Genomic DNA, 17,848 nt, shown 5'->3' with positions numbered 1-17,848 from the left:
ATTTTTTGCATTATGAAAGAAATTTTTTAAATTAAAAACAACTATTTATTTATTTATATTTAATTATTATATTTAATCATCACAAGTAAAAAAAACTATTTATTACATTAATAATTTTGAATAACAAAATTTATTAAAACGGTTAAAATATAACAAAATTAGAAATAATTAAAAGCATAATAGATTATGCTTAAAATATAATCAACTATTTATTGAATTATAATCAATGATCATTTATAAGTTATAAGCACAAGATTGATCAAGTTTAAAAATAAGATATAGTTAAGATATTAAAATCAAGTTTAAATGTGCTTTTATGTCTCATTTATAATTTTATAAGTAAAATTTGATTTCAATTTCAATCATTAATATATATATATATTATGTTTTATAATAAATAAATAACTCATGTAACACAAAGTTGATAAGAGATCAAGTAATTCTCAAAATCCTAATAAGAAAAAGTATCGTGTTTATTTCGTATCTTTTCTATTTTATTAACGTGATGACGCAAATTCTGTTACCAACAGGTTCCTTCTCGTAAAATTTTCCAGTGACTAAAAGCTACGTATAGACAGCTTTTTTTCCGCTGTATTATAGGGATAGGGCGGTTCTTATGAGTATGTGTATATGTCCATGATCTTTTGCCCCTCTTTTTTTTTCCTTCTTTCTTTTTCCTCCAATGTCTGCTCCCTTTCTTTGCTGCAGCTGCTCAGCACACAGGCCCCACGCCATCTGCCATTACAGACTACACATGCACAGGCGCCTCTAACAAGACCCCAAGATCCGAAATGGTTTTGCACAATACCGGGTGTGTCAAAGTTTCGAGGATTAAGTGCAATTAATCTTATATCGTTTTATTAATATGACGTTATCAACAAAATATATTAGTTTAATTTTCAATTATCGAAAGCACAAATTTTCTTCCATATCTTTCAATTATTTATTTTTTAAATATTAAAATATACTTATCAAACACAGAATAAAGCATTTGTTGTGAATTGAATTAAATTATAACAAAATGACAATTAATTTTTTTTCAAAGAATAATTTTATTCAAATTCTTCAGAAAATTTTAAATATTTCATTGATCATATTATATGTAATTTTATTAAGTAAATTTTTTTTGTTGTTTTCCTTTTTTATGTTTTTATTTTAATTTTAAATTTACAAGTATTTATTAGTAGTTATTAAAATTTTATTTTGTATATAGCAAAAGATAATTTATTTTGTAAATAGCAAAAGATAATTTTTTTTTTTTTTTTGGTATGATGAAAATATTCATCATAATACAAAAAATTATTATTTTCTTATGACAAATATTTATTCATTTTTATTTGGCTTTAATAAATGTATAAAGTTGTCTTTAGTATATTTCTGTACGTACATTTCTGAAATTATTGTATTTAATTTGTTACAATATGATATTATAATAAAATGCTTATTTCTATATGCTCTTCCTATATTTGTCTTATATTAGTCTTTATATATTGGATGCAATATTTACCCAAATTATTTTCGTATTTTCTACGTTGCATTTAATAATGCTTTGTGTTCATTATTAATATTCCCTTCAAAGTATCGTGACTAATAAGTAAAGAAATAAAATTATCTACGGTTTATATTGTCCTCAGGAATATAAGATGTTATTATATTCATGAGATTTTGAGACTCAATTCTAAATTAAATAAATCTTAATTTCCAAAACGCATTGATATAAAAAAAAGTATAAAAAAATATTGATTTAAATTTATTTATTAAATTATGCAACTGCAATTTGCGTTAAATGAATCGAGATGAATATAGAATAAAATGATACGGCGATGTGACAGAGATAGAATGTGTTTCATCTAATTTTGTTAAAAAAAAAATTAATTGTTTATAATTTAATAAATAACCCTCGATTAATATTTTTATATATCAATTTTTGTATTTTTCAAATTGATTTTTCAAAAATGTTCTACAAGTATATTAATACTTTATATACACGTATGTATATCAATAAACGATAACTATCAACTATAATATAATTAGAATTCTTTTTAATAAATTTTTATTTTTCAATAAACGATGCTATCGTTATTATTATAAAAATATAATTGTGTGCCTGTTCAAAACTTTAATTAAGAAATAGAGTACATATTTAAATAGGGAATAATATTTTTATTGAAAATGTTAAGAAAAATTCATTTTTGCACATCTAACTCATATAATAAATATGTATCCATTCATATTAACCGCTTTAATGTAGCAGTTCGAATTACGACATAACAATTGAAATTCATTAACATCATTTTTGCATGACGTGCTTTAGTTATAATTTTGCGACGGGAGTTGCAGAAAAATTACCATAAAGGACAATGAATGTAAAGAAATACGGGAAGGGTGTGGATTGAGACACACAGCTGGCACGCGCGACATGAGGTTTGTAACAATAGCTGGATCACTGATCTCCATTCAGAAGTTCCACGCATTGCTCTTGGCATTTTACAAAAAGTTATTCTGCACGATCTTTCCTCTTTCTAATTGCATAAAATGTAGAATTTGTGTTTATCAATTAATATATATTTAACATGTAATTAAATTTGATAGAATATTTTTTGACATTAATTTAGATATATTAATTAATTTATATTGTTTTTATAAGAAAAATAAAACATAGGAAAAAAAATGTATGTGTATATGTGTATTATAACAATATAATTATAATGTTTTACATAATAATTTTATGATAATAATTTTTAACTGCATTAAAAATGTGTTGATTGATATAAGGAATTAAATATAACATATAAAATAATTACATGTATTTTTATGTTAATATGGCTAACATATAAAATAATTAAGTTCAAAGAAATAGTTATAACTAAAATATAGATTTATCAAATATTAATGTTAGATAGGTATCTAAATTGAAAAAACTTAAAAAAATTAATTACATAAAAATGAACCACGAAATAATAAATAGAATACAATAAAATAATAAATTCTATCATATTTTTCTGATTCTTTTATTTTTAAGAAATGTTATTTTTTTACAACGTTACAAACAATTTTATAGTAAATAATTTGAAAATAAAAAATAATATTTAAATAATATTTAAATAATATTAAAATTTTTAAATTTCTCTATTGTTTTTTTATTCGAATATAGAATAACGAAATCATTTTTAATCATTAGAAAGAATGTATAAAAATTAAAATATTTTTAATTACATTGCATAAATCAATTAATTTTATTTATAATAATATCATTATATTAATATCATAATAATTATTTGATTAAAATTGATTTTGAAATAAGCAAAAAACTAAAATGAATAATTTTAATTTATGAAAATAAAACAAATATTTTTAATTAAATTAGATTAATTTAAGATTTTATTTATAATATTAATATCATAATAATTGTTTGATATGTAACAATATATTGAAACATAATGTATTCCACACAAGATATGTTGATAACCTAACGCGTCATCTGTTACTTTTCATTGGAGATGGGAATCTTAAAACTTTATTATCGACTGAGCTATATTATATAAATGCTAATTTTAATTATAGAATTGATATTAAAAATATCTTTTATTAAAGTTAACAAATGTTTAAATTAGGTAATTAAGATATTTTATGATTAAAAATAGCATATACAATATTATAGTTTTAACACCATAAAAATGATCTATAATAATTTAGAATAATGTATCAAGATAAGATTAATATTGAACATAAAAACAAATTTTTCAAAATTCCTTAAAAAATAATCTTTTTCAAATGAATAATTTTTGTGTTTCTGTTAGTAAAACAGTTAATTTAATATTTTATTATTTTTTTTTATTTCATTATTTTAATTATTTTATTTTATTAAAATGAGTATTAGGCAAAATTAATTTCTTTTAAATAATGACTCACATAATTTAATTATTCAATCTGATAAAAATATTGAAAAGAATATGCATTGATATTCGTAAATAATATTATTTAACTTTAATATTTAATAATAATATTTTTTAATTTTGATATAATGAATATATTATTCATATGAAATATTATTTTTTATTTTAATTTATAATAGCTTTGATTAATTATCAACTACATATGGATATTTTCGATCAAAAACTAATCTAATATTTACATATATTCATATCTAATGATTATAAAAATTTAATTTCTTAAAAAATAAGTTTTAAAATAAAAAATTTTATTCGATTTTTTTTTATCTCAGATAAAATAATATATTATTGATTATTAAATTATTTCTAATTAAAAAATTTAATACGTATTTAATAAATTTGATTTTCTCAAAACTTAATATTCAACTAAAAGAATATTATTTTGTATTTTCTATTTATCTTTCTACGTAGAATTCTTATTCTTTTCTTCTAATTATGCTTCTTCATGATTAATAAGAAGCTTTATATAGTATTTATAAAATGACGATAAATTGCAGAATTTTTTTTTTTCAATGTAAGTAAGTTTCATTCTTAAATTTTTTAAATGAATTGAAAATAAATATTCAACAAATGAATGAGCAAAATTAAAAATAAATTTTATATAAATTTAATAATAATATTAATAAATTTAATAACGAAATAGAAAATATAATCAAAGAATGTTAAATATTTAGCAGGTTTATTAAATAATTAATTTATCTTACAAGAATGTTTCAATTGAATAACTATTTTGTAATCAGATATATATTGATGATGTTCACATTTCAAAGTTAATTCGTGTTTTATTTCATATGAAATACTATTTGCTTAAAATATTATGTATGTTCAATATCATTGCATTTAACGAACGCATTGCATTAGATTAACTTTAATTAATATAAAATTATGCAGTTAACACCGCATAAAATTAGCATAGCTATTATGTTTTAGGAGAGTTATATTATTGCTATATACGATGTCTTATGTGATTTTAATATCTTGATTTTTCAGTATTATTACAGCAAGAAATATTTCAGATAAAAGTTAAATGATATTGAAGCATATATGATAGAGCATTTATGTGTTATAATGTTATTATTTTTTACAAAAAATGTTATTTGTCTGCTCATGCTTTTTTGTTTTTCATATAATTTTATAAAATTGAAATATTAGTTAATAATTTTTGGACACAATTTTTTACTTTTTTTTATAGAGAATATTAAACTATTTGATGTATATTAATTGATGTATATATAATTCCATTGAAAAAAATAAAGACACATAATTTCTTCACATAATTTTTTATATTCATTAGAATTAATAAAATCAAAATATGCATTTCTTAACAACTTTTATTCAACTTTTATATGAAACATTTTAATTATTAAAAATAACAATTTAAAAATAATAATGTGAAGATTAAGATAATATAATTAGATGAGATACTCTGTCTCATACATATTACAAAAAAATATTCACAGAATGTTGCATTCACAATTTGACATAGAAAGAAAAAAAATCTATTAATTATTGTTTAAATTTATGAAATTTATCTGTCAAAGTAAATTGTATAGCACTAGTGATAAAGTGTCATTCGATTAATAAATTGAAATTTATAGACAAAAAATTGATTCATGTAATTAGCTTTAATAATTATCAATTATTACTGTGTATTCACGTGTATATATTTTTTCTCAAAAACTTTCTTAACAATTATTATTAAAAAGAGAAAATTAGTTAGAAAATTAAATTAATTATTAAAAAATTCAAAATAATATTTATCTAATTAAAAATATTAGAAAAATTAGACAATTAATTTAAATTAATAAAATTAAAAAGTAAAAAAGAATATTTATACTTAAAAATCTCTCTAAATAAATATTTGTAATTATTTATTTATTTATTATTTATAATATATATATTAACAATTTTATTATAAACACATGTAATTTCAATTTTATTTCAAATAGAACCTATTCTGAGACTTTCAAACAAAAATTTATGAAAAGTTCAATTTAACGGGAACAAAATTATATTGAATACAAACAAAATTAGAATGCTATGCAAAGGCGTATCTTTGCACGTTCATAAAGATAACGTATCCTAGAAATTATTTTATCGCATTGGATTTCATTTCTTTTTTTTTTACAAAGAAAATCATTTCTCTTTATTATCTTGAATATTTCTTGCTCTTGATAAAAATATTTCAAATAAAAATTAAATAATGAAACAGATATAATTTGACTTTATTAATTTATTTGTAAATAAATAAATAAAAATAAATAAAAATGTATAATATAAATTTATAACATTTTTCTTTTTAATATGATAAATTTATATTATTTAATTATATAATTTTTTTTCCTTATCATAAATTTATTATTTATATTATATTCTTTACTATTCCTTTTTACCATTTCTTTTTAATTTCTTTTTTTTTCAAACTATAATAAATTAATATTGTAGTAAATTTTTCTTTTCTTCTTTATATTTAATATTTAATTTCATTTTATCTTCTTCAGTTTACATAAGATTAAATTATTCTAAAATTACTAATTGATAATTTAATCCGATACTTTTCTCTCATTATAAAAATTTTTTGAATAATTAAACAAATATTTGATGATTATCTGATGTAATTATCTGATGCAGACATAAAAAAAAAAAAGAAAATCAAGCCAAATCGAAAATCAAACAATCTTTTAGCAAAAATCAATTGTATACGAGTAAACAAGCAACACTGTATTTATTTCAATTGTCGATTTTTTATTACGAAATTTTAAAAAAAAATTTTAAATATATAGTAGTTACACATATTTAAACATTATTTATCGAAAAAAGACCACAAATTTATATATCATATACCATTTAATATATTACTTAATTTTTAATTTTAATTTTACTTACTTAATTTAATATTAATAAATATTAATTGTAAAATTGTTTTTTATAAAAAATTATTGAATTATTTGGAACTTATTCAGATAAATGGGTTTTAATAAGTGTTATTATGAATTTCTTAACGAACAATAAATTAATAAATAAGTATTACTTATATAACGAACAAATTAAAAATAACAATTCAAAAAAACATTATTTACAGAATTATAAACAGAATTATTAAGATATATATGTTTAATTATTTTCGATAAAAATTGTTGAAACTTGATTGAAATATGCTATTTCACTCGCCACAGATGTTGCATCTGATTTTCTTATTCAAGTCTTTGCAAAATTCTTTTAACTTTCTTTCTTTGGTCAATATAGAACACTTGAGTTTTTTATTGAAAAAAAGCTGAAAAATTTTCAGAAAGTAGAATGGAAAATTATGTAAAAAGTAATGAAAGAGAATAAAACAATGTATATATAATTGAATAAATATATAAAAGTATTATCTTTGTATTTTTTTAAAAAATAAAACACGAACTTTCTAACTTATTATTAATATATTTTCAATGAAAAATTTTAATTATTGAATTTTAATTTATTTATTAATTATATTTATTTATTATTAATTTATTTGAATTTTATATTTTATATATGAAAGACAAGGAATATGCAAAATAGTATTTATTTGTTTATATTTTCGTTGTTATCGATACAATAAATTTCACAAAATTCAAGTTAAATATAATTAAGTCAATATTTTTTATTGAAAATAAGTTAATATTTTTTACAGGAAAGAAGAAGATTCAAAATTACATAATTCCATAAAAAGGAAATAATTTAATTTTCATATGACTTTCAACGAAATAACATAAATTAAATGATTACATTAAATTATTCTTTTTTTCAAAATTATTCAATTTTTATTTGATACATAGATTTTTTTTAATAAAATCAAAAATAAACAAAATATTCCAGATGATAAATGGTGTATTCTGTATCTTTTTTTATCTGACATTTTACAATATTGAACTGTATTATCTAAAATCTTTAAATGTCAAAAGTGAATAAAACGTACAGATTGCAAAAATATAAAATTTCTGATTATTTTTCTTTTACAGACTGTAGAATTGATAGAAAAATGTTGATAAAGATTGATCGAGATATATTTTTATAGATTTTCCACATTCAATTCCCTTGAAATGTGAACGTTTCAAAAATTAAAAAAATGCCTTTGAGAATCTATCTCTATCTCTGGTTCGTTAGAAATGATTCAGAAAACAAGCAATAACAAAATTTATTTAAAAACATATTAAAAGCATTTTTAATGTATCAATGTATTAATATACAGTCTGTGAATATTATGTCTATTTTATAATTTGATTTTTTTTCTGTTATATTTCTGTTTCATAATATTATTAAGATGAGTTAAATGTCGGTTGGACAAAGTTTTCCACACTTGTATAAAAAAGAAAGATGATGCTTTTACCGTTTTTCTTTTGAATTAAATAAAAGAAATAGAGAAGCTAAATCCAGTCAAACTTGAACAATATTTATATGCAAGAATAAAGATAAAAAGTCATGAAATGTGTATAATATAAAAATATAACGCTTTTTAATTTATGTCTGTAATATGATATAATGTATGATTTATTCTTTTATCTAATTTACATATATATTTGGTAAAAATTATAATGAAAAAGAATAGAATTAATGAAAAGATAGAATAAGCTACAGTTTTATTCTATTTAATATTAGATTAACAATATCGATATAATAAAATAATAATTTTAAAATTTTTAAAATTAGGAAATTATATATAAAAAAATATTATCTTATATTAACTTAATTATTTTTAATGATTTTTACATTTTAATATTTATTTTGTTATATATGCATTATAGCGAATAAAAAATATTAAAAATAATATAAAAAACATTAAAAAATTAATTAATTTTATATATAAATTAAAAATTTCTAGAAATTTTGAATAGAAAAGTAAAATTAAAAAGGTAAGTTTTCACATTCGAGGTCGAAAGCTCTGACGTCTTTCATAGTTTAAACAGTAGCACGCTGTGTAACCGCCAGATGTGTACACATATATGAGAGATCCTCACATTGTACCAGCTGTGCGTCATACATAGAAATATGTAAGAGGGTTTAATGTAAAAGAAAAAGAAAGAAAGAAAAGGAAAGATAAAAAATGGATGTGTATAACGAAATTATATGTATATATAATAAAAAATGATAAATATGGAAAAAGAAAGTAAAATACATAAAATACATAAGAAAAGAAAGAAGTAAAAATAGAAAAAACAAAAACTGTAGACATTAAAAACTAAAGAGAATATAAACATTACATAATTTATCTCGAACTTGTGAAAGCACTCTCATTACAGAAATTTTCATAGAATTATGAAAAGAGCAAAATAATTTAAAAAAATTACGAGAAGAAAGCGAAGCAATATTTGTTTTCATTTCAATTACCGATGTCTATCATGCATCTTAGGCAATAATTGGCTCGAAGATTTTAAAACTTTTGCAATAAGAGAAATCAATTTTGTTGTGTGAATCGTGGCCAAATGCATGTGATAAAAGAAAAATTAGTGTAAATAATAAGTAGAGTGAAAATGTAAATATTGTCTCGTTATTTTTTACGAACAAAAAATGCATATGCACGAAGAGAAAACAAATATATATAAATATATATTTATACACAATGATTATATAATTTTATACATCACAATATATATACAACATGTAAAATATTGTATGACAAAATATATTGATGATATATTTTATAACATAAACTAAATAAAGAATACATTAGACAATAACTATTTATTTTTAGAAATAAATAATATATACAATATATCAAGTTCACGGATCTAAAACCTTAAATAAATAATTTAGTCATCTGTTGCTTGATAATAAACAACAATTTCATTTACATATAAATGCAATATTCCAATTATGCATTTTCGTTTAAAAGGAATATATGGTAATATATTATAACATTATTCTCTCTCCTCTAAAAGCAGTTATTCCAATCTCAATGCATATACAATTTCTTTATTCTATAGTTGTTTGTTTAGGGCAATTTTATCTTATTCCAAAGAAAGTTCAGTTTCTATCCATTCTTTAAAAGTTTTAGCATATTTCAACAAGTTCAGCTTGCATCTATCTTTTGTCAATTTAAATGTATTTTGAAATAACTCATTTTTTCGTTTTAAAATACTAATAAAATAGTAAATTATAATTAATATTGGTTATCTGAAATTAATAAAAAAAAATAATATTAAATTTTATATATATATGATTTTTTATGAATAGAAAAGGCTTCAATATTTTTAGTTATATTGATTCAGAAAAAGAATATGTAAAAATTCTGAGAAAAATACCGATGTATAATACTTTATTTTTGTTCATATTGAAGGTTTTTAACTTCATATTCTCACTCTTTTTTTTAACTGTTGAATGTTTCTTCTTTTTTCATTTTTCACAGAATAATATTTATTTTATCATACTTATAAAAAAAAAAAAATGATCTATTTCCAATTCACTGAAAAATTCTTTCATTTTTTTTTTTTTTTAGGAAGAATTATTAAAATTCTTCAAATATTAAATTTTTAATACTTTAATGCATAAAAAACAATTGATAAGAGATTTTATTATATACATTTGATATAATAAATGAATAAATAAAATTTCTTATGAGAAACAGAAACGAAATGATTCACATATTTTATTTTTTTATGCACATAATTATAGTTTTAGAATGTTGAAGTTCAAGAATACGAATAAAATATACAGCGTGTTAATATATTCATAGAATATTTTAAATATATGAATATTTAATATTTAATATCTGATCATATTAGATATATAATATCTATGAATATATTCGTAGAATTTTTAGAAAATTGAGAAAATAAGATAAAATAAGACAAAATAAAACAAAATAAAACAAAATAAGCATAAAAATATGTATAAAAAATATAAAATAAAACGAAAACATCACTTTGTTGGTATTATTTTTTTATTTTATATTCCTTGTTCTCCACTCGTTTCATCTAACGCAAATTTAAATTGTTTAATAAACAACTTAATAAATAACGTATTAAATAAATCTTAATCGATATTTTTCTATTTGTTTTAATCTGTAGAATCAATTTCTTCAAAGATATCTTACAATATCTTATTCAATCGTATTATATTCTGTATGATCATTTTATTGTGCAGAATTTTTTCGTGTTTTGAAAATAATTCAACCTGTGACTCAAGTGACTTAATTTAATAATTTTCATGATTAGAATATTTCGTTAATTTATTCTATATCTAACAGAAGGAAGATTTTATTTAAGGTTTACGTCTTGTAGATTGCAACGATTGTTGCACTGCTTCGACCAACGTAATTCGCATGCAAATTGCACCAAATTGCTAGAGTGAAGCAGAACTAATCTTAGTCACCGTCTCTTTACTGGTTAGTTTCGAGACGATTGGACATTACGAATAGAATGTTGTTACGAAATCGAAATTCGAATCGTTCAATAATTCTATTCACTACGATGACGTTAATTTTATTGCATGTGCATGAACTAACAGAAGAAATATTTATATAAGATAAGAAATATTTTACTCATATTAATGAGAAAGTATTAATAAAACTAGTAAAAATATAAAGTGATATACATGAAGTTTATAAAAATTTTTTATTCTCTTTTTTGAAAGTAATCTTTGAAAAATTCAATATCTATGTTAATCAAAGAGTTTTAAAATCATTCTGCTTAAATTATGTTTAATTATCTTGTCATTGTACATTGTAAAAAATCAAGTTTAGATTGGAATCACTTATCTTTATTTATCTTTAAAATATTAATTTTAATTTTAATCTTAATTTAATTTAAAAAATTTATTGATATTAAATCAGAAATAAAGAGGATAATTAAATAAAAAAATTGGTGTTTTATCATGTTATTTGGATCTTGTACACATATTAGGTAATAATAATAATAATGGTTATTCTGATCTTATAATCCATATTTAAATTGAAAAATAAATAATCGAAGCTTGATAATGAATAAAGTATAGACTCAAACATTTTTAAATTAAATAATAGATCGATATATATAGATGATGATATATAGATAATCGATATAGATATTAAATTTTTTCTAAGATTTCCTTGAAGAAAAAAAATAAAAAAATTATAGTTTAATATAATAAAAAGAAAATTATATTGATATATATATTTTTTCATTATTATTTTTAATATTCATAATTCTCACAAAATAAGAAAAGAAATTGAAAATTTCAAAATAGTTTTTGTTATAAAATTGAGATTATAAAATTTAATAATAATAACTATCAAAAAATATTATATATATCTATGTATAAAATTTTTCATAAATATGTTATTAGATTGTTTATTAAGTTTAATGGATCATTTGTATATGATAATAAATTACTCTAAATTTATAATTTATAATATTTTACATCAATTTTCCTTTTTTTTTCTCAAAATTTTTTTCAAAATTACAAAATACAAAATTACAAAATTACAAAAAATATACATTGTAAAATTTATTAACGTAGAATAAATTGAATTAAAAAATATATATTTCTTATAATAATCAGTCGCGTCTCGTTTATCTATTCAAATAATAGAACAATTAAATAATTTCTTTTTCATATTTTTCATTTTTGACTTTTTATATAAAATAAGATAAATATTAAGATATTAAAAAAAAGTATGAAAATTGTAATATTAAGTATGTTAAAATATTTTAACTTAATATTTAATTTAAAAGTTAAAATCATATTTAAATCAAAATATGATTTAAATTATTTTTGTTATATAAAATACATATTAATGTATTTAATATATATCTATATTTTATATATATTTAATGGGATGATATTCGATGTATAATATTATAATTTTTAGAATAATAATAATGCTTTTGAGAAAGAGAATAACCTTATATTTCTTTTCTTCTCTTTTCCATTCTCATTTTTTCATTTATATAAAATCAATATTAAATCATTAATAAAATATAATTATATTAAAATAAATAAATACTAAAAATCAATTAAAACTATCGCTAAAATTAAATAAATTAGAATAAAAATTCAAATTTATCTTCAAGAAATCTATTCTCTATCTATTCTCGGATACTTAGTCTAACAATAATTTATGAGCGGACATGGTTTTCGTAATGCTTTCCAAATCTTTAATTGAAATAAAGATATCACAACAACAGCCACTTTACAAGCTACTTGTACGCTATACGATAGACCACCATAAAAGCGAGGGCAAAAGTCCGAACCCCTATGCGTTGTGATGCGACCTCGCGAGGGCCCATTCTTCGAAACCGCCCTCCAACGCGACGATTGGTGCTTTCAATCCTCTTTCAATATGCATTTTCACGAAAAGCAAGGATTGGAGGAAAAACCAAAGCTCGTAGTCGAATTAAAATAAAAATATAAGACTAGACAGATAGAATTTAACGATATATTCGTTCACTCAGAGCTCATAATATAAATGATTATACAGTTCTACATAAGTGATCTTTCGAGTAGTAGCATCAGTAAGCACCACATTTATCCAAAATCGATCATCTTTCAACTTTAACAATACAATAATTATAATAAATAATAAAAAATCAGATCGACAATTATTTTGCTTTGAACTGAAATCCAACTGTTTTTAAAATAATAATGCAATCCTATCTGCCGCAAAACGCGGCGAATCAAATGATACTGCGCGATTTTTACGTGAATGATCTTTTAACGGGCGCGGACACTGTGGAAGAGGCAATCGTAGTCAAGAGAGATATAGAAACGCTACTACAATCATCGGATTTGAACTACGGAAATGGACTTCCAACGAACCCTCAGTTGTCAGGAATGCCACGGGTGAGTCCATAATTATGGACCCCCAACCCGAGAAGAATCCTCATATGTTCGATCTATGTTGAGAACCAGCACCAGATCATCTAATTATCAGTTAAATGATCCACTAGCCACCCGAATTACGAATTGGATCATTCTTTCAGAAACCGCGAGAATATTCGATTCTCTTGGGTTGGTGGATCCTGTAGTTCTTCCCGCGAAACTACTACTTCAGGCATTGTGACAACTGGAGGTGTCGTGGGACAAATCAGTGCCCCAAGACATTTACACTGAATTCAAGGATTACCTGGCCGATTTCAAATCCAAACCAGATTACCATTCCTCGGTGCGCGTTGGGCAACGGCTCCACCTGGAACTGCATGGTTTCTGCGACGCTTCGGAAAAAGCGCCTACGCCACATGCGTCTATCTACGGGCTGTCAATGTTTCGGAAGTCGTGGTCCATTTGGTCTGTGCAAAATCACGCGTCACTTCTCTCAAAACAATTAGCTTACCACACCTCGAGTTTTGTGGAGTCTTGCTATTATCAGAATTGGTGGGAAAGGTACGTACGTCCTCTCGCATCAAATTCGAGAATGAGACGAATTAGATAAGTGGATAAGGGGTCATCCAAGCCGCTGGAAAACGTTCGTCGCAAATAATCGCGTGACACAAATACATGCGAACGGGAGCGAGATCATGATGAATGGCCCCGTGCACGGCCAGTATCAAAGGAACTACTCGAGGAACGGGCTCCAGTTTGTGTGATCGTAACAATGAGACCCGGAGTTTAAGGCCTTCCATAGGCACTCGAATTATGCGCATTTACTAATTATTATTATCGTTTATTGTTTGAGGTTCTACCTCGCAGTTCGTGCATGACTTCTTGAGCGAAAACCTGCGCAACTTCTAATAATTTCGAATACTCACTCGAGTTACTCTCTCACTAGAGCTGAAATTGATCTTGCGGAGAGCGCCATCCTGGGGTGGCTCCAAGCACACACGTTTACGAGGAAAATCATGGACCTAAATTCAGGTAGGGGATTGGCGGGATCTAGCACATTGAGATGTCTGAATCTCTTTCTCGATGAACAAGTGTTCCTCAGATAGACGGAAAGCTCGATCGAGCGGATTTGCCGTATAGTTACCGACACCCTATTATATTACCAAAGGAGGAGTTCATCATTAAACTCATCCTGCATTGTGAGCGGCTGTTGCACGCCGGATGTGAGAGACGGTCTTATCATCTATCCGAAGGCGATACTAGCCACTTATGGCTAGGAGCACGATACAGGACGTGCTCTGCAAATGTATACGATGCAACCGGGTGGAATCTAATGACACAAGCTACCTGATAAACCAATTACCAGTATCAAGAATACAAATTCAAGCACACTTTTTCAGTACAAGTGTGGACTATCAAGGAGTGGACCCGAAGTAAGACCATAACGAAGATTTGTCTGTGTGTGTTTGTGTGCTTGGCAGTCCACTTAGAGGTGACCAGGGATCTCATCACGGAATCGTTCCTGACTTGTCTAAATAGATTTCTCGCATGTCGAGGTCGATATTGGGAGACCTGCTCAGATAATGGGACCAACTTTCCATTGAGCGCGTGGAATGAATCGAGTCGAATTTCTCAAAAAGAATTTATCCCACCACACGCACCACATTTCGGTGGATTGTGGGGAGGTGCGGTTAAATCGGCTAAACGACACCTTCTGCGCATGATCGGAGAGACGCGCCTCACGTATGAGGAATTGTGCACCGTGCTAGCTTGGGTCGAAGCTTGCCTAAATTCTCTACTGTATCCCATGTCTTCCGATCCCAAAGATTTTGATCCTCTGATGGATACTTCTGGCCTGGATATTTCTTCACTATCCACTAACTGATAAAACCTATTCTGACATCACCGACGTCAAAGTCTCGTCTGACTCGGTTTCAGTTGCTCCAGGCGGTCCACCAGCAATTCTGAAAGAGATGGCAGCATAATTATCTGCACTCCAACAACGATCCAAATGGAAGGATTCAGTACCGGACACTTTTGGATGTGATAGTCATGCTGAAGGAGGAGAATCTGCCACCGCTGCGATGAAGGTTGGGCCGTATAGTGAGGATGTATCCAGGATTAGATGGTGTGACACGAGTGGTGTCAATATGAACACTGGCACTCTCACCAGGCCAATTGCCAAGACCTCATTCTAGAAGACTGTAGAAGACCTAGCACCATCTTGACACCACGAATAGTCAAATCCGCGAATTCGTCTCGAGCAGCAATGGAGGAATTGAATTCGAATTCAAGACGGACGATATGTTCGCGAGCGCTCTTGCGGACAGTAAACAGACGATTGCTCGGGAAGGTCTCTGTCAAAATCCTTCTCGTCCCCATGGCAGCAAGCCATTAGTAGACCTAAACAAAAAACTGTATTTGCTGTCAAGACTAATGGTAAAGTATGCATGACTTATGCTAGTTAACATTTCAAAACACATGGAAGAACGAAATCAAGATCAGCTCTTCGTTTGGATCTATTAAGATGCGTGCTTGTTATCATCCGCAACTTGTATACAAAATATCAGCCTGGCGTGGAATTTCATCGACCTTGGTCCATATTGCGAATCAGATACTGTCGACGATGTTATTGGTCACCGGCATGCCTCACACTCCCAATTAGTCAGGAAGAAAATTAACCTGTGCCATTTTTTCTTCCTTTGTACTGTATATTGTATTTTGTACATTGTATGTGGGAGATATAGGTCTCTAATAATCGCCCAGCGCTTAATTAATCCAATGCAATGATGTTAACTCGGTTACGGCGAAAACATATTGCAACAATCTGTTGTATATCTTTGCCACATATTATGTGATATCATATGTCAATTATTTACAAATAATATATTTTTCAATGAAATTTAAAATTTCTTTTTATAATAGAAATAATAGAATATATTTATCGATACTTTTTTATAAGAAATACTTATAAAAAAAATATTTTTTATCTTTTATAATTCATTTTGCTTTTTTACGAATTTATTTAACGAAGAATGAATTTATTTAATGAATAATATATCCATTATTTTAAATAGGTTAAGTTTTTTTAAATAAGTTAATGAGTTATGTTGAAATCCATTTATTAAATTGATAAATGAATTCAATTTTTATATCTTTTGAAATATAATGAAATAATGTGAGATTATATAAAAAATAATTACATTAACATATAAATTACATAATTATTAACTTATACTTACAAATGATCATAAATTGTAAATTTTAAAATGTAAAATTTTATTTTTTTAATTTTTTTCTGAAATCTTCCATTTGAGAAAAACGCTAGAAATTAAGAGTTTAAACATCCAGTATATATTCTTTTCCAGAATGAAATTTAATTTAAAAAGAAGAATTTTATCATTATTACATCATCAATATTACATATGAATAAAATCATACATATTATACATCAATATATAACATCAAACTTAAAAATATTTTTTGTAGAAATTTTTTTTGTAGATTTGTTTTCACGTTTTTTATTATTCTTAAAATTTACAATATTTAAAATTTATATAATAGAAAGACAAAATATTGAGAAGCTTTCATAAAAAAGAAATTTAATTGTATTTATTAAAAGAAAATGTGTTAATGTTTAATGCAGAAATTTAATATAATTTTCAAAAATTTTAATTAGTGAATATAAAATTATTATTAATAACAATAAGCAATAATTATTATATACCACAATGCATTATTTCATAATATTAAAACAATCATGTTAATAACATTTTTTCATAATATTTTTCATAGAAATATTTTACTAGTGGCTTTATGAGATTAAAACAGATTAAAGGTTTCTAGGATATCTATATGTACATCGTACTTGCATCCACTTGTTCACGGCTTAAATGAAAATTGGATTATATTGTCAAATATATTATAGAGTTCAAAGTTTATTTTATTAATCCAAAATTGACATTGACTTATTAACTTTAATACCATTTATTAACTATAAAATTCTCAACTAGAATGAAATAACAATAAAGTGATTTTTTATTTTTTCATATTTACAAATATTATTAGAAAAAATTTAAATATGTTATTTAAAATTGGATTAAAATTGGATATATTTATATAAGAAGTTGAAA

At 23.8% G+C, this 17,848-nt stretch overlaps 1 protein-coding gene across 1 annotated transcript; it reads left to right on the top strand.

The window, feature by feature from the left end:
- Nucleotides 1-14,984: 14,984 nt before the first annotated feature.
- LOC147657577 (uncharacterized) lies at nucleotides 14,985-15,600 on the top strand. The gene is made up of 2 exons (XM_086908365.1): nucleotides 14,985-15,120; nucleotides 15,197-15,600. The coding sequence occupies exons 1-2, from the start codon at nucleotides 14,985-14,987 to the stop codon at nucleotides 15,598-15,600; spliced, it is 540 nt and encodes a 179-aa protein (XP_086764491.1).
- Nucleotides 15,601-17,848: the final 2,248 nt, after the last annotated feature.

Source organism: Apis florea, unplaced genomic scaffold (genome assembly GCF_048593485.1).
Source record: "Apis florea isolate Af1SG1 unplaced genomic scaffold, ASM4859348v1 contig_3078_pilon, whole genome shotgun sequence".
Lineage (NCBI taxonomy): Eukaryota > Metazoa > Arthropoda > Insecta > Hymenoptera > Apidae > Apis > Apis florea.
Note: the sequence above shows the minus strand (reverse complement) of the source record. Positions and strands in the feature narration are given on the sequence as shown.

Bases quoted from the DNA above. Each gene is read 5' to 3' on its own strand.
- LOC147657577 (XM_086908365.1), top strand. From the start codon at position 14,985: ATGGCTAGGAGCACGATACAGGACGTGCTCTGCAAATGTATACGATGC. The intron at 15,121-15,196 runs GTGTGGACTATC...TGTGCTTGGCAG, and splicing joins AGCACACTTTTTCAGTACAA to TCCACTTAGAGGTGACCAGG.